At 50.2% G+C, this 22,659-nt stretch overlaps 1 protein-coding gene across 1 annotated transcript in view; it reads left to right on the top strand.

The window, feature by feature from the left end:
- The window catches only part of LOC144755671 (chromodomain-helicase-DNA-binding protein 8-like), a 1,307,007-nt gene that overhangs the window by 1,211,357 nt on the left and 72,991 nt on the right, over nucleotides 1-22,659 (top strand). The window contains 1 exon segment of the mRNA XM_078644841.1: nucleotides 220-402. Within this exon segment, the coding sequence (XP_078500967.1) occupies nucleotides 220-402 (183 nt within the window).

Genomic DNA, 22,659 nt, shown 5'->3' with positions numbered 1-22,659 from the left:
TGAGAAAGAGTGCCACTCCCACTGACAACCCACCTGCTCAATCCCAATATCTTTCATTTGTCTTTGACCATGTGCAGTACTCCGCCGCTTCTTGGCTAGGTTTGCACTTTAGAAATACCATATACATACATGCATATTTGTCTTTTTGAAGCAAACAGCTTTCAGTTGAAGTTACATAGTTTTGTCTGCCAAAGCTGAGGATGTATGCTTTGCTTGCAGTTGAAGGTGGAGCGGATGGCAGAGCCACTGTGGCAGGAACCCTGGATAGACGTAGAAGCCAGGATTCCGGTGGTGAACAAACAGGGCAAGTTGCTGCTAGGAGAAGATGCACCACGGCGCTGTGAGCTGGAGTCCTGGCTACAAGGACATCCTGAGTTTTCGGTAGACCCACGGTTCCTAGCTGTGAGTAGCTTTAGTTTCAGTCCCTCTTCTTGGTGCCCCTGGAAACGATTATTGTGTCTGCTATAATTGGAATAATACAAATACTTTCCAAAATATCAATGGTGAAACAGTGTAATGAAGTCCTCTTTCTGCTCTGTGGGATTTGGGGCAAGTTTGAGTTTTTATTTCTTTTGCATTCATTAATGGTTTGATTAAAAATGTAACTTTTTCTGTGGCAGAAGACATAAGGAAAGAGAGGTGATGTAAGAATTTAGCCTTTGTTTCTCAACCTTGGGATCCTACCCTGATACACGGGACACAGCCTTTACAATGCGGACATTACAACATAATACCTTTACCACATATCCATTACCACACAATGCCTTTACCACACATTGCCTTTAAAATACAACCATTTACCACGAATATGCCTGTACAGCGCATGCATTTACAGCTCAAGATATGTATATGTTCGAGGCATATGTGCTGTAGATACACATGCAGTGCATACTCCTGCCATCTAGTGTTGGGTTTGGATGTTTGCAAGTTGTTTTTCTTCGAAGAAGTCTTTCCTACTCACAAGGTAATGTGACTCCTCCTTTCGGTGATAGTGCGCATGGTCATCGATTCCACTGTAAGATTGTTTTTTTTCCGCCTTCGCTTTTGTATATATATTGCTGTGCTCCGGTCCGAAACCGTTTTTCGGGTTTCCCTCGACACGCAATCCTCTCTACCTCAACATTATTGTTTCCATAAGCGTTCCCACATCTCTGCGTATCGTTTCGACATCGGAATCGACCTTCTGTCGGAAAGCTCCATGGATGGCCTTCGAGGCCTAACCGCGATCGGGTAGCTCTCCGTCGATGGATCGGACTCTGTTTAAATTCTGTCCTTTGTACCACGCAAAGTATCCGTGCACCGACTCATACTAAGTGTGCGACTTGTGCTTGTCACCCACCCACCCACAAAGATGAAAATTGTGAGCTTGCAAATCGTTTCGACCAAAGAAGACTCTTCGCAATCGTCGGGCTCGACGTCTGGTGATGCACCGTCAAAGCATCGAGGACATCGCAGACATCTTTGGTGAAGACTCCTGCCAAGAAGATATCGTGGCATCGGCAGCAGAGGAGGAGAAAGTCTTCTCCAAACCAGATTCAGGCTCAGAACTCAAGATCGACCTCTATGTTGAAGAACTGCCACAGGGTAAAGGTGACGTAAGTACCAAAGACCCCTTGCCTCCACAAACGGTCTTGAAAAAACATAAGGCTTCGGCACCACCTCTGCCTACTGGCCAAGGTCGGCACCGAGATGAGGTTTCAGATGCGACGCCCACGGACCAGGCCCGAAACCACCAGTCAAGTACTCTGTACTGAGTCGACAAAAACCCTCCTCTGAGCCGAAAGTCTTCAGTTCCAAGCATAAGCCAAGCTCCTGCACCGAAAGCCAAGCAACCTTTTGAGTCGAGACCTTCCGCGCTAAAAGGCCAGCCTCCGTCAGCACCGAAAACTTCAGCTCCGAAACATAAACAGATCCGAAAGTAGACATTATTCCATTAACACCCGATCCAAAGCAAAAAAGACTGCATATTAACTCTGATTTTGGTCATATTTACATAAACCACCTCAAACGCAAGCTTTAAGAAGAGGACCTTTCTTACAAAATCCCCTTGAAGAAAAAAACTGTGGCTACAAGTCCTTTTCATTTTCCATCACCGCCACCTCCAGCACCTCCGTCACCACCTTGAAATTCTTTGCAAATTGCACCTCAATATTCTCCTACATCTCATCGTGATGATGATGATGCAGATAATGGGGGGAGAAATATTCCAATAGATCCATGGACAGATTACACAGTGGATCCCCCAGGTGATACTGATCCAGACTTGTGCCCAACCAAACTATCTCCTCCAGATGACAATGCAACACACCATGAACTCATTGCCAGGGCTGCACATTACCATGGGGCAGAGCCCAACAAAGAATCACTGGAAGAAGAATTCTTGTTTGAGACACTAGCATTCACACATAGGTCATTACAATCACTCCTAATGCTTAAAGGCATTATGAGACATGCTGAAGAAAATTTTAAAGACCCAGTCAGATGCTGCAATTTAACTCCTAGAGTGGACAAAAATAATATTAAAGTCTCTCCTACAGACCCCATCTTTAGCAAAGAATAATTGCCTTTAGATTCCCTAGTGGTATCCTAAACGCTTGTAAGCGAGCAAATTCTCAAACTTCAGGGGATGCTCCTCCACCAGATAAGGAGTCAAAACTAATTGACGCCTCTGGCAAGCGCATAGCTGTTCATGCAGCAAAACAATGGCTCATCTTACTAAAAGGGGCGATAGAGCCTGTTCCCCTACAGTACCAAGGCTCAGGGATTTACTCTGTATTTTCTCATCCCCAAAAAGGACGGTTCCCTAAGACAGATTTTAGATCTGAGAGAGCTAAACCACTATATACTGTCGGAGCATTTTCACATGATGACACTTCAATAGGGGCGTTCACTTTTACAAAGAGCAGACTTTGTCTACTCTCAATTTAAAAGACCCATATTTTCATGTTGCAATTCATCCGGCTCATCGCAATACCTGAGATTTGTAGTAGCAGGCAAGCATTACCTGTTCAAGGTACTTCCATTTATTATTTATTTATTTATTTATTCAAAGTTTTATATAGCGCGAACAAGATCCTTACAGATATCAGAGCGCTTCACAATGAAAGGGGTAGGGGCAGTAGGAATGAACAGAGGTAATGGGAGCAATGTAATAGTCACTAACATGAAAGGATAATAATAACATACATAAAACATCAAAATACAGTCAGGTAAACAAGAAATATAAGACGGCACAAGTCAATGATCCCACTACAGAGGTGTTCAGGTACACTTTGGGTGTGTGGAAGGCTTAGAACAGTGTTTTAGTATAGAGAGAGCACTGAGTGGGGGCACCGGGAGGGTGAAACAGTGACCCAACGTGTATCATATATTGGTTGGTAGTGAGAGAGTAGCGTAGTAGTGTCTCTCTCAGGTAGAGGTATAGTGCCAAAGGACAAGGTAAGCATTGACACAAAGCAATGCAGAGTCTCTGATCCAACACCTAAAGCGTTCAGGAGATCTTGGCCAGAAGGATGGTTTTCACCTCTTTCTTGAAGAGTGCAGTGGAGGAGATACGCCTGGTTTCAGGAGGAAGCGCATTCCAGATCCTGGGTGCCATTCCTGAGAAGGAGCGCTTGTAAGTTTTCTCTTTCCGGAATCTACGGGGTTTCAGGAGTAGATTTTTTGAGCTTCTGTTGGATCTCGAACCTCCTGATATAGACAACTTTTGAGCGAGGTAGTTGGGTGCATTGTGGTGTACTGCCGCGTGTGTCATAACTGCAATTTTTAGTTGTATTCTGGCTTCAAAAGGCAGCCATTTTAGGGACTTTAAGTCAGGGTAAATATGCAAATGTTTTCTTGAGCCAGTAATGAGTCTTGCGGCAGCGTTCAGGGAGGCTCTTAAGGGTGCTGTTGTGGATAGAGGGAGACCGCTGAGGGCCACAATTCCGTAGTCTATTCGAGGGATGACTAACGCTTGTACAGCAGTTTGGAAGTCTTCAGCAGGGAGGAAGGGTTTAATTTTCCTCAGTGTGTTGATTTGGAAATTAGCTGATTTTGTGGCTTTGCTGACGTGCTGCTGCATGTTGAGCTTGGCATCCAGTGTGATGCCTAGGGATTTCGCTGAGTCCACGATGGTGGGTTGGACATTGAGTGCTGTTAGGTTGTTGAGCCATGTTTGGGTGGTTGAAATTTTCGTCGGGGGTGAGATGAGAAGGAACTCAGTTTTCAGGGCATTTAGTTTGAGGTGATTATTGGCTAGCCAGGATTGAGTGTTAATAAGCATGGAATTCAGAAGTTTGATATCTTCCGGGGATTGAAGCTTTAGGTATAGTTGTGTGTCGTCGGCGTACATATGAAATTGTACATTAGCAGCTTGGAGCAAGGTGGCGAGCGGTTCCATGACGAGGTTGAACAATGTGGGGGAGAGGGAGGATCCTTGTGGAACCCCTAGATCTGCAGGCACAGGTGAAGATAGCACATTGTCGATCTTGAACTTCTGAGACCGGTTGTGAAGGAAGGACGAAAACCATTTGAGAACCGTTCCCGATAGTCCCAATCTGAAAGAAACAGGTTAGTATTAGATTCCTTACCTTAGAATATCCCCAGGCGTCAGTCTGGATCCGGAAACTTTTGCGTAGCAGTACCCCTGCACGTCGGTAGGCGTCGTCTGCAGGCGTCCCCTGCGGCTCCGCGTCGTCGGCGTCGTGCGCCGTGATGACGTCGCTGGAGTATATAGACGCCGCCTCCGTGCGCTGACGTCAGTTCTTCTTTTTTCCGCGCCAGTTAGCGCAGATCCGAAGAGCAGTACTCCGGTCTTTTGACCAAGTTTTTGTTAACTCTAACTCTTTCTTCAGGTGCCGGTAGGATGCCCGGGTTTAAGAGTTGCGACGGGTGCGACCGCATGATGTCGGTCACCGACCACCATCGACTCTGCCTCCGGTGTCTGGGCGCGGACCACGACGTGGAGTCCTGCGTCGACTGCCGGGCCTTGACTAGTAAAGCTAGACGGGAGCGGTCCCGCAAGCTGCTCGAGCTCCGAGTGTCGGCCCCGCGTCGAGAGCGGTCCCAGTCCGGTCGGAGGTCGAGGGAGCGGTCGAGGGAACGATCGCGGAGCCGCCATGAGCGCTCCGGGAGTCGCCACCATTCCTCCGGTTCATCAGGTAAGCGACACAAGAAGTCGGGGCGTCGTCATCGTACCCCCGACTCCCCCCGACGCCCGCGTGATGCGGCCGGGGGTTCGGGCGGCCCCGCGTGGGTCGCCGACGCCGTCTGCCCCATACCCGTCGGTCCCTGGGAAAGGCGCGTCGCGCGAGGAGATTGAGGAGTTCCTCATGGCTATGAGGGCGATGTCTCCTCCGGCGGGGCCTACGGCGCCTGCGGGGCCGTCGGTCCCGTCTGGGGGCCCGAGCGGTTCGGGTGCACCTGCTCCGACGCCGCCGGCGGCTCTGGCCCCGGCGCCGCTGGGCCCTTCAGGGTCGTCGCCGGCTGGTCCACCGGCCTCTCCGGCGCCGATTCCATTGGGGCAACCCGTGGTGCCGCCTCCGCGCGGCGCCGTGACTCCGCCGTCGGTTCCGGCCGGCGTCGGGTCTCCGGCGCCGCGCGGCGCCACCCCCGTTCCCTCTCTGACTCCTGACGCGGAGTCGGACCGGCATCGTCCGACGCCGAGTCCGGCGCCGTTGGGGCCCATTGGCTCCGAGGAGCCGGTCTATATCGTCGACTCGAACTATGGCGATGAGGACGATTATGGAGAGGGTTGGGAGGGGTCTGAGGACCCTTTGTCACGAGCCTGCCAGTATGACGTGGACTGGGTAGGTGACTTAGGTGATGCCAGTGGTCTGGACGAGTCGCCCAACCCTGGGTTTGTCTCGCCTTCCCCTGTGGCGTCGGAGGCGGGGGCTGCCTATTCGGTGGTCCTGATGAGGGCTGCCAAAGCCTTGAGCTCCCCGTCGCTAAGGTGAAACCTAACATCCTCACCGAAGTATTTAAACCGCAGGCATGCCCACAGGAGCCTCTGCTGCCGTTTAATGAGGCACTGACGGATGTCCTTTTGGGCACCTGGTCCAGGCCCGCTTCCGGTGCACCGGTTGACCGAAACGTTGCCAGGCGTCACCGTCCATGTTCGGACGACCCTGCCTTCCTCTCCACCCATCCCTCCCCGGAGAGTCTGGTGATCCAGGCCTCCACTTCCCAGTCCGCATTCCCGTCGACCCCGCCCGATCGGGAATCGAAACGATATGACCAATTTGGCAAGAAGGTCTTTTCGTCTTTGAGTGCTGGACTGCGGTCTTGCAATACCGCATGCCTCTTGGGCCGCTACACCCACTCTCTGTGGGATACGGTCGCGGAGTGTCTGCCGCAATGCCCGCAGGAGGTGCGGGACAAGCTCAACCAGGCCTTGGTTGAAGGCCGGGACGCGGCGAGGTATTCGATAAGGTGTGGTCTTGACACGACCGACTCGCTGGGACGGGCTATGTCCACGACGGTGGCGATTCGTCGCCATGCCTGGCTGAGATCCGCCAACTTCTCGCCGGATGTCCAGAATGCCCTCATGGACATGCCTTTCGATGGCAGTCGCCTGTTCGGTGACAAGGCGGACAACGCGCTTGAGCGCTTCAAGGACTCCAGGGTCACGGCCAAGTCCTTGGGTCTTTCGACCCAGCGCCAGCAAACGGGTCCGTTTCGCCCCTTTCGTGGCCAAGGAAGGGGCGGTCCCACACGTGCTGCCAGCCACGCGCCGCAGAACGCTCCCCAGCGCGGTGGCGGCCGTGGATTCCGCCGTGGTGGCGGTAGAGGACAGCGGCGAGGTCAGTCCACACCTCCCCCCGCAGCAGCCTCCAAATCTTCCTAGTCCGAGCTTTCGGGCCCATGTGACGCCAGTGGGTGGCAGGGTTCGCCATCACCACTCCCGCTGGCGCGCGATTACATCGGACAGGTGGGTGCTGCAGCTCGTCCGAAGGGGCTACTCCCTCCCCTTCGAGTCCACTCCTCCAGCCATGCCACCGCAGAACCACCGTGTGTCGGGGGACCACTTGACACTTCTGCAGGAGGAAGTTACGGCCCTCTTGGCCAAGGGGGCCATCGAGCGCGTTCCTGGGCCAGAAGTAGGGTGTGGTTGCTACTCCCACTACTTTCTGGTGCCCAAGAAGGACAAAGGAGGCCTGCGTCCTATCTTGGACCTACGGAGCGTCAACGGCTTCCTCCGGAAGGAGAAGTTCAAGATGTTGACTTTGGCTCAGGTCTTGGCTGCTCTAGACCCACAAGACTGGATGGTAGCGTTGGACTTGCAGGATGCGTATTTTCACATCCCCGTCCTGCCGGCCCACCGGCGTTACCTGCGGTTCACGGTAGGCCACGAGCACTTTCAGTTTATCGTGCTCCCATTCGGCCTTACCAGCGCCCCACGGGTGTTCACGAAAGTGATGGCGGTGGTCGCAGCTCATCTGCGCCGGTTAGGGGTTTCAGTCTTCCCCTACCTCGACGACTGGTTGTTGAAGGCGGGCTCGCCCCAAACAGTCGTCCACCAGCTTTCAGATGACGGCATACCTCCTGCACGAGCTGGGGTTTTCCATCAATGTGCCGGAATAACACCTGTGTCCCTCTCAAAAGCTCCTTTTCATCGGAGCGGTTCTCGACTCGGCGCAGTTTCGGGTTTATCCTCCGGAACGGCGGGTCCGGGATATTCAGGCTCTGATTCCCATCTTTCAGCCGTTATCCCGGGTTTCGGTCAGGTTGACGCTGCGGCTTCTGGGGCTGATGGCCTCCTGCATCCTACTGGTGCATCACGCCAGGTGGCGGATGCGGGCTCTGCAGTGGGACCTGAAGTTTCAGTGGGCCCAGCATCAGGGCAACCTGTCCGACCATGTCCTGATCTCTGAGGGCGCTGCGAGACAGTTGCAGTGGTGGCTTACGGACCGCGATTGGGTCAGAGGCAGATCCCTCTCCCTTCCCCAACCGGAGCACGTAGTTGTGACGGACGCGTCCCTCCAGGGCTGGGGTGGCCACTTGGGAGAGGCGGAGATCAGAGGCATCTGGTTTCCGGCGGAGTCCCGGCTCCATATCAACATGTTGGAGCTGCGGGCGATTCGCCTAGCACTGAAGGCATTCCTCCCCTTTGTCAACGGGAGTGTAGTGCAGGTGTTCACGGACAACACCACCGCCATGTGGTACTGCAACAAACAGGGCGGTGTGGGGTCGTGGACCCTTTGCCAGGAGGCTCTGCGCCTCTGGCAATGGCTGGAACGTCAGGGCGTGACTCTGACGGTTCAACACCTGGCAGGTTCTCTGAACGCCAGGGCGGACGAACTCAGCCGTCGGTGCTCGGTGGATCACGAATGGCGTCTGAACTCGGACGTGGCGAACGGCCTCTTTCAGCAATGGGGAGAGCCTTGGTTAGATCTATTCGCCACAGAAGAGAACGCGCAATGTCATCAGTTTTGCGCGTTGGAGTTTCCAAGACGGCACTCGCTCGGCGACACCTTTCGGCGCGAGTGGAGTTGCGGTCTGTTGTACGCCTTTCCGCCTATACCACTTCTGCCCAGAGTGCTGAAGAAGATCAGGCGCGACCGGGCCCAAGTTATCCTTGTGGCTCCGGACTGGGCTCGAAGATACTGGTATCCCGAGCTACTCAGCATGTCAGTCGGTCCCTCGATCCGCCTGCCTCTTCAGGAGGACCTTCTGTCGCAGCAGCAGGAGACGGTCCTCCACCCGAACCTGTCCAGCCTCCACCTCCATGCGTGGAGATTGAGCGGCGACAGTTGAGGCCATTCGACTTGCCTCCTGAAGTCTGTGATGTGATTCTGGCAGCCAGGCGTCCCTCCTCAAAGTCGGTATACGCCTGCCGGTGGAACAGATTTGTGGCATGGTGCACAGCAAAGGCTGTGGATCCCCTTTCTGCCCCTCTTTCCGAGGTTCTCCTCTTCCTTCTTTCTCTTGCCCAGCAGGGCTCTGCTCTGGGCACTATCAAGGGCTACCTTTCTGCCCTTTCCGCCTTCTTAAGGCTACCTGATCAGCCATCTTTATTCAAGTCCCCTATTGTACTGAGATTCTTGAAAGGCATCACGCACATGTATCCACCTGTTCCGTTCGTGATGCCTCAGTGGGACTTGAACCTGGTTCTGACATTCTTGATGTGTGCTCCCTTTGAGCCGCTTCATTCCTGTCCTCTCCGTCTTCTCACTTTAAAGACGGCCTTCCTGGTTGCCATCACCTCTGCCAGGAGAGTGAGTGAGCTCCAGGCTCTTTCTGTCAAACCTCCTTTCATGTCCGTCCATCCTGACAAGGTGGTTCTTAGGACTAGGCCTTCTTTCCTGCCCAAAGTAGTTTCTGCTTTTCACATCGGGCAGTCCGTCACCTTACCCTCCTTCTTCCCGCCTCCGCATCCTTCAAAAGATGAGGAGCGGCTCCATCGTCTGGACCCAAAACGTGCGCTTTCATTTTATATGGATCTCACACGCCAGTTCCGGGTGGATGACCAACTGTTTGTTGGCTACGTGGGTGAGAAGAAGGGAAGGGCGGTACAGAAACGAACCATCTCTCGGTGGGTCGTCCTGTGCATCAAAGCATGCTACTCTTTGGCTCGGAAGGAACCTCCTGTTGGGCTGAGGGCCCATTCCACTCGGGCCACGGCGGCTACTACTGCCCTGGGCCGGGGAGTCCCTTTGCAGGACATTTGCCAGGCGGCTACGTGGGCCTCGCTGCACACCTTTGCGAGGCACTACTGCCTGGACAGTCAAGTCCGGTGGGATGGCTTCTTTGGCCGTTCGGTCCTCCAGGACTTTCTGGTGTAGGTTTGTATTGGTTCGCAGACCCACCACCGGGGTTGGTATTGCTGGGGTATCTATTCTAAGGTAAGGAATCTAATACTAACCTGTTTCTTTCAGATGAACAAGTTACTTACCTTCGGTAACGATATATCTGTAAGAAACAGTAGTTAGTATTAGATTCCTTACCGCCCCACCCATCCTCCCCGTTCTGCGAACTGATACCTAGGGTTAAGGACATCCCTTTCAGGGCCCTAGTTTCAAATGGCACCAGTGTTAGTTCTCACATGGCTCTGCGTGTTCTGGCGCGGAAAAGCTGTGTGCAAAGAACTGACGTCAGCGCGCGGAGGCGGCGTCTATATACTCCAGCGACGTCATCACGGCGCACGACGCCGACGACGCGGAGCCGCAGGGGACGCCTGCAGACGACGCCTACCGACGCGCAGGGGTACTGCTACGCAAAAGTTTCCGGATCCAGACTGACGCCTGGGGATATTCTAAGGTAAGGAATCTAATACTAACTACTGTTTCTTACAGATATATCGTTACCGAAGGTAAGTAACTTGTTCTTCTAGTGCTTAGCAGCTCCAGCAAGTTCTCATGTTTGACCGTGTCAAATGCTGACGAGAGGTCAAGAAGGATGAGGAGGCAGGACTCATTGCGATCAAGAATTTGGAGGGCGTCATCAATTATGTGTGTCATAGCTGTTTCCGTGCTATGTTTCGGTCGGAAGCCTGATTGATGAGAGTTAAGGAGGTCAAATTGGTCAATGTGTCTTGTTAGTTGGAGTTGGACACATTTCTCCAGCAGTTTGGCCAGAGTGGGGATATTGGTGATGGGCCGGTAATTGTTTAGGTCAGACGGATCAGCTGTAGGTTTCTTGAGTATAGGCGTGACTTGCCCCACCTTGAGGGAGTCTGGAATGAGGCCTTGTTGCAGGGAGCAGTTGATGATTTTGGTCCAGAGAGGGAGGAGCAAAGGGATGAAGTCTTTTACAGCATTAGCAGGTAGAGGGTCTGTGAGGTGATTAGAGGGCTTCAAGGTGCAGAGCAGTTTGTGTATTGCTTCTTCCGAGTAGGTATCGAAGTACAGCCAAGATGCCATGTTTTTGGGTTGAGTGTTAGCCATTCTGGTGTGGTTGGGGAATCGGCTTACATCCATGATGAGGTCATTTCTTATGTTGTCGGTCTTTAGCTTAAAGAAAGCAGAGAAGTCTTCACAGCGTGGGGAGTCACTTGTTGTGCTATTTGATTGTAAGGGTTGTGCCTTTGTTTGGGTCTTGATTAGTTCGAACAGTTTTCTTGGCCTGTTTTTTGCTTGGTCCAACTGGCGGCTGAAGAAGTCCAACTTTGTGCGCTTTATTTTCCTGAAGTAGGCATTTCTCTTGTTTTTAAGCCTTTTGAGGTGCAGTGCTGAAGGGTCCGCTCTCCAGGTGCGCTCTGCCATTCTCATCGAACGCCTGTCGTCATTGAGTCTGTCGTCATACCAGGGGTTAGAAGTTTTGGTGGAGACTCTCTTCAGTTGCAGTGGGGCGACTTCATTGACTAATGTATTCATGGATTCAAGGTAGTGGTCAGTCAGTGATTGAACATCTAAGGCACCTGAAGGGGGAAGGAGGAGATTGCCGATATGGAGAGGCAGAGTAGAGGGGTTGAGATTCTTCATGTCTCTTTTCCATGTTTTGGATTTGATTGGTTGAGCCGGGTTAGGTTTAACTTTTTCATTGATAAAGAAGGTGATAATGTGGTGATCTGACCAGTCGCAGGGTAGAATCGCCTCCAGTTGTGTAGTATACTCTTTGGCAATGATGAGATCAAGTATCGCGCCTTTGTCGTGTGTTGGTCTATCGCATATTTGGGTGAGGTCAAGTGCATTAAGGAAAGTTTTGAGACTGTTCACCACTGTGTCTTTCTGATCATTCCAGTGGAGATTGAAGTCACCGAGGTAGACTTGGGTGGTCTGCCGACCGGCATTGGAAGTGATCATGTCCATGAGTTGTTGGGTGAATATGAGATTGTCACCAGGCGGGTGATAGATGAGATGTAAAGCACAAACTTGTTTACCCTCGCTGGTGATGTCGAGGCAGAGGAGTTCACAGGAGGAGAGGGAGGGGGAGGTGGCTTTAGTAACGGAGAGGTTACTTCTAAAAATGCATGCAATTCCCCCGTCCGTCTTGTCTGAAGACCTGTCTAGCCTAATGATGTGATAGTTGGGGGGGACTAGTATGTCCATAATCGGGGTAGAGGCTTCAGTGAGCCAAGTTTCTGTTAGAATGGCCAGGTCCAGATCCCTAGCTGAGACGAGATCAGCGATGTCGGAGGCGTGTCTCTGTGCCGATCTGCAGTTGAGTAGGATGCATTTGAGTTTGGGAGAGAGAAGGGTGGTCGAGCTTTCTATAGTGAGGGGAACTTTTCTGAGGTTGTTAGGGACGGAACCTCTGTTGTTGAGTGTTGGGAGCCTCAGAGGGTTTGTAAGAATTGTGGGTATGGGGATGTGTGTGCTGGATATGTGTTTTTCCGGACCTGGGCCATAAGAGCGTAGGAGAGAGCATAGGTCGTGGTCCGACAATGGGTTGAGGACACGGTGGGGGCGGTGGGAGTTGTTGCGAACGGGGATAGTCGGCCAGCGCGTATGTCGTTGGAGGCGAGGGTGTGTAGGGCGGGTGTGTCGATTGTAGGGTAGAGGGATGATGGGAGGTAGACTAGGCTGTGATGAGAGAAGGTCTTTGATTGCGTGGACATCTTTTTTGATTTGTAGAATATCCTCTTTAACTTGTTGGAGGGTGGGTAAAGTCAGGTCAGGGGGTGCATTGGGGCTGGCGTTAGTAGTGAGAGCCCTTGGTGAATGGTTGTGTAGTGAGCTGGAAAGCGGGCAGGGAATCGAAGGGGGGGATATACTAGCGTTGTTGGAATGTTCTGCGGAGCAAGTGGGTGGGATGGCATTCAAAGAGTGGACGTGTTTGTGGGCGGAGGGTGTGGGTGAAGTAGGCGGTGAAGGCGGTGGATGGGAGGCATAGGTGGTGCCGTCAGTGGGAGCCGGTGCCGGTGAGTGGAAGAGTGAGTGAAGGCTGAAGACAGTGGGGGAGACCGGAGGGTAGTGAGGGCTAAGAATAGGTGGTGGGAGAGAGGGATTTGGAGTGACTACAGTGCCCAGAGTTTTTATCAAATGACTGGCAGCAGTTGCTGCTTATCTCAGAAGACAACAAATTCACGTCTTCTCCTATCTAGATGACTGGCTCATCAAAGCCAACACTTACCAGAACTGTCTGCAAGACACACAGATCACAATAGATCTACTTCATTAACTGGATTTCACCATCAATGCACATAAATCTCACCTGCAGCCATCACAAATGCAGTCTTATCTAGGAGCTACTCTAGACACAGTCGATTCTCTAACCTCTTCCAATGTAGCCAGAATACACAATATTCAATCTACCATTCTACAGTTTCAACCCAACCAAGTATTTGCTGCCAGAGTGTTCATGCAATTTCTGGGAATGATGGCATCCTGTATCGCAATTCTACCCCATGCGAGGCTTCACATGCGCCCCTACAAGAATGCTTAGCAAGCCAGTGGAATCAATCACTGTTTCTATTGACTGGTCTAGTGTTGGAAGACGGCAGCACCCATCGCTCTCTGCAGTGGTGGAACCCACAAAACTTATCAGCAGGCTGGCCTTTCATTGACCCTGTTCTACAAATCGGGCTCACAGCAGACGCATCTCTAACAGGTTGGGGGGGCTCATCAAAATACAAAGTATGTGGAGCAACAAGCACAGGTCTCTCCACATCAACTATCTAGAGCTCTTAGCTTTTTTCCTAGCACTAAAAGCTTTTCAACTCGGCTTATAGCCAAAATGGTCCTAGGCTGAACGGACAATATTACAGCAATTTATTATGTGCAGATGCAATGCGGGACACACTCTCGCCAATTGTCAACACTCACTGAAGCCATTTCGAATTGGGTGATCCAACACAAGATTTATCTTCTGACAGACCATCTCCCAGGAGTAAACAATTAAATTGCCGATTTCAGCAGAAGAAGACCGCAAATACACGAGTGGGAACTTCACCCCAAGTTCTCCTTCCTTACTTCTGACAGTGGGTGTTTCCTCAAATAGACCTATTTGCCAAAGCCAAAAACTTAAAATTCCCAAATTCGGCTCCAGAAACCCACTCCACTATCAAAGAGCAATGCTCTATGGATGAACTGGTCAGGGACATTTGCCTACGTTTTTCCGCCTCCCCTGCTCATTCCGTGGGTGGTTAGGAAACTCAGGCAATCATCTCCCACACTAATTCTGGTAGCTCCCACATGGGCTTATCAACCATGGTGCACCATCCTGTAGGAGCTGTCACTAGTTCCACATCAGAAACTACACCTAAACTACAGTCTCCTCACACGGAGCCATGGAGAAATCAGACATTCAAATCCCAAAGAACTGAATTTAGCAATATGGCTCCTGAAGTCATAGTTGGGTTATTTAAATTTACCACCAGACAGTAGGAATATTCTTAAAGAAGAAGCAAGAAAGCCTACCACCAGGGCTTGCTATGCTGCAAAATGGAAAAGATTTGCTGTATATTGCAATAACAGCAAAATCAATCATTTATATGCTTCTGTACAAAATATTATTTGTTACTTGTTACATTTGCAACAAACCGGTCTGGCTTACATGTCTATTAATTTGCACCTTGCAGCAGTTGCTGCGTACTTAGAAAATAGACATTTGTCACTATTCAGAGTTCCAGTAATCATAGACATTTGTCACTATTCAGAGTCCCAGTAATCAAGGCCTTCATGGAAGGCTTAAAAAGGGTAATACCACCTAGGATTCCCCCTGCCCCAGTATGGAATCTCAATATTGTTCTCACAAGGCATGGGTCCACCTTTTGAACGATCACACAAGTGCCCTTTACAGTTCCTCTCATGGAATGTTGCATTCCGCATTGCTGTCACATCACTGAGGAGAGTTGGTGTGCTACAGACATTAACGTTTGAAGAACCATTCTTTCAGCTACATAAAGTTAGAATAGTTATCCGGGCCAACCCAAAATTTCTTCCCAAGGTAGTTTCTGCTTTTCATATAAACCAATTGGTTGAGTTACCAGTTTCTTTCATCAACCTGATTATGTGGCAGAACGCGCCCTTCACACGCTTGATGTTAAAAGAGCTTTACTATACTACATAGGTAGAACAAAAGACTTTCGCAAAACAACTGTTTGTTGCATTTGCTCCACCCCACCAGGGCAATACTATTTCAAAGTCCGATATTGCCAGATGGATTGTGAAAGGCATTCAAACTTGCTATATTAAAGCTAAAAGAACTTTCACCACACCCCCTAAAGCGCATTCCACTCGCAAAATAGGGGTGTCAGTAGCCTTTTTAGGCAACATCCTTCTAGCTGACATATTTAAGGCAGATAGATGGTCTACACCACACACATTTACCAAACACTTGTGTAGATGTGTTAGCAAGTCAACAGGCTAATGTAGGCCAAGCAGTACTAAAAACACTATTCCAAACAACTGCAATATCTACAGGTTAGCCACCACTTTGGGAGTATAACGCTTTATAGTCTATGCAAATCATGTGTATCTTCAGCATACATGCCTCGAACAGATAATGTGACTTGCCCCAGTATTGGAACTTTCATAGATACCCATGCTTTTGTATCATTCCCCGTCGTCGGAATGGGAGTCTTGGTAACAAAAATATCATAGTAGTAGGTACAAAAGAGAAAGAAAAAGGCCTAGGCCTCATTCCCTTTTGTAGCATATCACCCTCTTTTTGTAAAAGAGACCAAACTCTAGGCGTCAGCCAATCAGACGTGCCTCACCCCTTAGAACCCTCCAGAAGGAACCTCAGAGCCTCAGATTTTCTACCGCACGTTGTGCTAGGGAGTCTCCATTGAGCTCTGCTCTATTCAACTCTTTAAAAAGGATTTCTACCGTTTTTTCTCTTCAGAATTTCTTCCGGATCTCTTAAATTTGACTTCAGGATGGAGGACAAGGTGAAGAAGCCCCTTTTCAAGCCCTGTTCGACCTGTGGCAGGAAAAGGTTGTTTGTTGAAGACAAACACAAGGACTGCATCTACTGCTTGTACCCAGATCATAAGGCAGAAGACTGCAAGATTTGCCGCACGCTTTCTACCAACACACTACGAGATCGTGCTGGTAGGCTGTTGACCTGGCTGCAGAGGCAAAAGGAAAGGAAGCATGGAGTTTCCAGTGACCGTGAGGAGTCTTCTTCAGCTGTTTCCTCAAAAAGGTCAGTTAAAAGGGGTAGAGGTTCTCCATCTTCCTCTGTGGAACACCCCTCTAAGGCTTCTAAAAAGACCCCCAGAGAGTCTAAGAGCCTAAGTCCAGAAAAATCTCCTCACCTCGGTGTACAGGAGAAGGCAGGACCAGCTGCGGCTTTTAAGGGTGAGAAGACAGACCCAGCCTTCAAAAAACCCTCTTCACAATTTTCAGAGAGGAGTTCTAAATCCTCTATGACGAAGACGTCGTCGACGGGGGCCCCATCGACGAAGAAAATGAAGCCGGAATTGAAATTGGTCCCGTCGACGGGAGAGTCGTCGACGAAGATATCGTTGTCGAAGAAGAAAGCGTCGACGGAACACTCTTCAACGTCGCCGGGAGGTATGCCGACATCGTCGACGAAGGCTTCGTCGACGGGTACAATGACATCGTTGACGAGTAAGATATCACCGTCGACAACGACGTCGACCATTTCGGCGACAGCAGTCTCGTCGACGAGCGCGACGACTACGGCAGGCTGCACTACGGTTTCATTGTCGACATCAACCACACCAATCTCGTCGACGAGAGTAATACCATCGTCGACGGAGCCGTCGACGGTGATTGCTACGGAGAGAAGAGTGACAGTCTCACTTACAAGGATAACGCCAGAGATTACGTCTCCAGATAGAGTGACTCCTTTACCTCCAACTTTACTGTTTGAACAGGGGGAGTCAGATGAGGATGGCCAGGACTTTTTTGAATATGCCAATAGTCCATCCCAACTTATGGTCAAGTGTCAGGACACAGATTCAGAGGGGGCATATGACCAAGGCGAAGAAGAGCATCGTCAAGGGGCACACTCACAGGGATTTACAGAGCGGGAGATGGTTTCAGTACCAACTTCATTCCTGCAGGACCTCCATAAGATGATGCAGGACTACAAATCCAAGGCAGCTGGGCCAGTTCAACGTCCAGCGACACCTACGGATCCTGCCTCTGCGGCTATTCCGGTGATACCGGTTCAAGCATCCCCTTAGCCGCAGCCTTCAGTTCCACAAGCTCCTTCAAGGCCGGCAGATAACCAAGATGTGGACGAATCCTCGGATGAGGATCAAGAGTCAGACCATTACACTGATGAATATAATGACTACGTCATCCCGAACCCGGCATCTCCAGTTGCGGACCCGGTGGACTCCCCTCCTGCAGACATAGGGGGTTTTCACCAGTTGATGGAGAGGGTAGCAGGAAGATTCAAGTTGGCAATGCCTGTGAAGACAACGGATTGTTTTCTTTATGATTTTAAAGAAACTCACCGAAAAACGACAAGGTCTATACCAATTGTTGACTATTTATGGGAGGAAGGCGTTAAGGCGATGAAGAATCCAGCGACGGTGGTCCCTGTGCTACCGCGTCTGGATAAAAAGTACAAGGCACCGGATGACGGACCAGCTGCCTTAACGGGCCACCCTAAACCAGATTCAGTCATTTCGCAGGCGGCACAGAGGAAATCACAAAATCCCTCTGCTCCATTGACGGCTCCTCCGGATAAGGAAGGACGGAGACTAGATAACGCTGGCAAACGGTTCTCGTCAATGGCTAGCCTTTTAGTGCGAGCTGCCAATGCTCTGGCAATATTGGGGAGATACGACCGCCAGCTCCGGTGTGATCTAGCCCCGTTCCTGGAACAGCTCCCTCCCGAATCCACTGCGGAGGCAAAGAAAATCTTGCAGGAAGGGGAGGCAACTTCCATGGAGATAATAGACTGCACCATGGACATCGCGACAACGGCTTTTCGTACTTTGGCTGGAGCGGCAGTCCTACGTCGCCAGGGGTGGTTGAAGGCTACCTGGTTTCGACCAGAAATACAGAACAAGGTCCTGGATCTTCCCTTCGATGGAGAGGCGTTATTTGGTAAACTAATAGATGACACACTCCAAGAGATTAAAAAGGACACGGAGACAGCCAAGTCCTGGGCACTCTACAGTACCGCAAGTTCCCCTTTAGGGGCTCAAGAGGCAGAGGAAATAGTTACAGGGGATCTTACCAGCAACAACGCTATTCCTCTAATGGATCTGGTTATCAGCAGAACCGCCAGCCTTACCAACAAAGACAAGGCCAGTCTTCAAATTACTCTAGGCCCTACAACAAGGACAAACAGGTTCAACGAGGACGGGATACGTCCAAACGCCAATAGCGGCCTCCTGGCTCTGCCTACTGTTCCCTCCTCCAGGAAATCATCAGTTGGAGGCAGGGTAACCAAATGCCTTCAAAATTGGTCCAAAATTACATTGGACCGTTGGGTGATCAACATCATAAAACAAGGACATACTTTGGAGTTTACGGAAGTCCCACCACCCAGGCCCCCGGCAGCCATTCCATCACAAAAGCTGCATCTCCTGAGGCTCGAAGTTCAACAGATGCTCCGGAAGGGAGCAATAGAGCCGGTCCCCACCAATCAAAGGGGACAAGGATTTTATTCCAGGTGTTTCCTGGTAAAAAAGACGCTGGAAACATGGCGCCCCATTTTAGACCTCAGGGAGCTAAACACCTATCTCATCTCCCTGTCCTTCCGGATGGTATCCCTTCAGGACATATTACGGATGATCAGCCCGGGGGATTTTATAGCCACGCTCGATCTGGAGGACGCGTACTTTCATGTCCCGATACACCCAGCAGGTTTCTACGATTCACAGCAGCCAAGAGCCACTTTCAATTCAGGGCTCTACACTTTGGTCTTCGCTCTGCGCCAAGAATTTTCACAAAGGTGCTGGCACCGGTGGCAGCATTTCTGCGCAGAAACCATTACCAAGTTTTCCCCTACCTGGACGACTGGTTACTGAAGGCCCCGTCCAAAGGAGCGGCGCAGGCCGCTGTTCGGGCTTGCACCAATTTGTTTCGGAATCTAGGGCTCACTCTGAACAGAGAAAAGTCCTCCCTGGTTCCCTCCAGAAGGGCTCGGTTCCTAGGGGCTGTTTTGGATTCAAAGCTCTCAAAAGCTTTTCCGACCCGGGAAAGGAGGGAGAAACTGGAAAGACTAGCTCGAAACTTTCAAGGAAAAAGGTGTCTTTCAGTACGCCACTACAAATCTCTGCTGGGGGTAATGTCATCTTGTATTCCCCTAATTCCTCACTGCAGGCTCTGAATGCGTCCTCTGCAGGAACAGCTAGACCTCCAATGGAAGCAAGTTCACGGATCCTTCGAGGACAAAGTTACCGTCACTCCAAGGATAAAAGAAGCAGCATTATGGTGGACACATCAAAACAACTTGTCCCAAGGTCTATCCTTCGCAAACGTTCCATCTCCTCAAATGGTAACGACGGATGCATCATTGGAGGGTTGGGGAGCAGTGATGCAAGATCTGCATGTCAGCGGCCATTGGTCTCCTCGCGAGCAGAAGCTCCATATCAACCTGTTGGAGCGAAGAGCGATCAGGCTAGCTCTGCAAGCCTTCCTTCCGCGACTTCAAGGTTCACGAGTGCTGGTCAGGACAGACAACACCACGGCCATGCATTATGTGAACAAAGAGGGAGGAACCAGATCTCTTCTATTATCGCAGGAAGCGCAGCAGATCTGGGAATGGGCAATTCATCACGAAATCTCACTGAAAGCAGAGCACTTACCAGGAGTGCTGAACGAAGACGCAGACAAGCTGAGCAGGTCATCTTCAGTAAGCCACGAGTGGGAGTTAAACCAGCAGGTTTTGGAACAGCTCTTCCGCAAATGGGGCAGACCGGAAGTAGATCTCTTTGCCACACCGACCAACAAGAAATGCCGGTCTTACGCCAGCAGATGTCACCCTCAAGGGTCGTTAGGGAATGCCCTTTCGATAGCCGGGTCGAGGACATTTGTTTACGCTTTTCCTCCCATTCCCCTGATCCCGCGCCTCATCAGGAAGATGAAGATCGAGCCATGCAGAATGATCTTGGTAGCCCCGGCTTGGCCGAGACAATTCTGGTACACAGAACTCCATCTGATGTCGCTAGTTCCTCCGTTGCCGCTGGAGGATATTCCGGATCTTCTCACAATGTCCGAAGGACAAGTTTGGCATCCAGATCCACAGTCGTTACACCTGACAGCATGGCTCCTGAGCAGCGAGAGTTCATGAATCTTCCCCTTTCCAGTGAGATCAAAGACGTTCTCTCCCAGGCAAGAGCCCCTTCTACAAACAAAACTTACAGATTGAAATGGAAAAGGTTTTGTGTTTGGTGTAGGAAGGAAAAGATAGACCCTTTTACTTCAAAGCCTCATCAACTTCTGCCTTATCTGTTGTCACTGGCTAAATCAAATCTGGCCCATTCATCAATTAAAGTTCATTTAGCGGCCATTTCGAGGTACAGGAGGTCTGGACCTTCATTATGGTCGTCCAGGATAGTCAAGCAATTTCTTAAAGGCTTGTTCAGAATCTACCCACCAGTGAGGCCTCCGCCACCGACTTGGCATTTAAATTTAGTCCTTTCTCAGCTCATGAAAGCTCCGATTCATCGTTCTAACTTGAAATTCCTATCTTGGAAGTTGGCTCTCCTCTTGGCCCTTACATCAGCTAAGAGAGTTACAGGCCCTCACCATCCAGGAGCCATTCCTACAATTTAAGAGGAACATTGTAATCTTGAGAATGAACCCAAAATTAATTCCCAAAGTACCATCGGACTTTCACTTAAACGAGCCGGTGATTCTGAAAACGTTTTTTCCTAACCCAGTTACTCCGGCGGAGAAAACACTTCACACTCTGGATGTGCAACGGTGCTTAAAATTCTACTTGGATCGCACTAAGGGGTTTAGGAGATCTTCACAGTTGTTGCTTGCCTTTGGTGGTCCAGGCAAGGGTCTTCCACTGTCTAAACAGGGAATCGCAAGATGGATCACAGGTGCCATTCTTCATTGCCACGCTGCAGCAGGGAAACCTCTGGCTGGCAGGATTTGTGCTCATTCGACAAGATCAGTGGCATCTTCAACGGCCCTCTTTGCGGGGGTGCAAATTAAAGACATTTGCAGGGCTGCTACCTCCAGCAGCGTGCACACCTTTACTAAGCATTACTGCTTGGAGTCTTTACAGCAAGGCGATGCGGCTGTGGGCCAGGCTGTCCTAAGGAACCTCTTCCAGTGATTGGTGAGCTTTCCCTTCTATCCCACCTTCCGTTGATTGCACAGTTGTATTTCTTGTATCGTATTGACTGTTGCAATGTATTATTATACGAAATGTATTTGTGGTGTCTAACTGCTTGCTATTCTGATACAAAAGCATGGGAATCTATGAAAGTTCCAATACTGGGGCAAGAAAACAAGTTACTTACCTGTAACTTTGGTTCCCCAGTATTGGTAACTTTCATAGATTCCCATGCGCCCACCCACCTCCCCAAGGAAAGCTCAGCCTTTAGCAGATATGGTGTCGGATATACAACGGCTACGAAAATCTGAGGCTCTGAGGTTCCTTCTGGAGGGTTCTAAGGGGTGAGGCACGTCTGATTGGCTGACGCCTAGAGTTTGGTCTCTTTTACAAAAAGAGGGTGATATGCTACAAAAGGGAATGAGGCCTAGGCCTTTTTCTTTCTCTTTTGTACCTACTACTATGATATTTTTGTTACCGAGACTCCCATTCCGACGACGGGGAATTATACAAAAGCATGGGAATCTATGAAAGTTACCAATACTGGGGAACCAAAGTTACAGGTAAGTAACTTGTTTTCTTACCCACTATGCATCTGTTTTTGGCATGTAGAGCTGTAGATTCACATGCGCCCACCCGCCTCCCCGGGTACCTGTAGTTGTTGCAGTTCTTAACTATACATTCATATGCATGGACATCTCTATACCACTTACTCCATTCTCACCCTCTTGCAGGAAAACAATCTAAGAATGGAGTCGATGACAATGCACACTATCACCAAAAGTAGGAGTCGCCTTACCTCGTTAGTAGGAAAGACTTCTTGGAAGTTATACAACTTGTAAACATCCAGACCCAACACTAGATGGCAGGAGTATGCAAGGCATGTGAATCCACAGCTCTGCATGCCAAGAACAGATGCTTATTGGATAAGTAACATTATCCACAAGGTAAGTGTGTGTGTGTGTGTGTGTATATAAATATATATATGCACACGCACATATATGATCAAGGCTTCTGGAAGGCTCAAACATGTCATGGCGGACATGCGAAGCAATTAATAAATTCACCTTGCATTTTCAACTGGGTCTGTTCTCGTCAGATTTCTGATTCCTTCAATTTGGGACTGTTGGGTTTGGTATGGCGAAGTTCTTCGGTGTGTGTGTGTATATATAGATATATAGTGGCATGGACTACATCTCCCACAAGGCCATCTGGCCACGCCCAACAGGGCGGGAGAAGGATTTATTTGGAAATGCCAGCAAACCGCATTTTCTCCGCCCTCCAACGTTTGGCTTTGAAAAGGACACGAGCGCATTGAATGAATCTGTGCAAGCAAGCTGCCTGTTGGAAATAAATCTGCTGCAAAATACGTGGTCTCTGCTGGCTCTTTTGAAAAGGGAACTGCTTTTGTGGATGTTTACCGGCCGTCCCAGGTCGTTAAAAGAGCCGATTGCCGGGTGCAGGCCTGAGGTGGCGTCATGAGATGCTGCATTAATCAGGAGAGAATGAACACACATCGTAGCAGTTAAGGTGTGTGTTTACAGTAGAACAGACAGCTGCAAGGCAGTG

The sequence above is a fragment of the Lissotriton helveticus genome, chromosome 5_1 (genome assembly GCF_964261635.1).
Source record: "Lissotriton helveticus chromosome 5_1, aLisHel1.1, whole genome shotgun sequence".
Lineage (NCBI taxonomy): Eukaryota > Metazoa > Chordata > Amphibia > Caudata > Salamandridae > Lissotriton > Lissotriton helveticus.
Note: the sequence above shows the minus strand (reverse complement) of the source record. Positions and strands in the feature narration are given on the sequence as shown.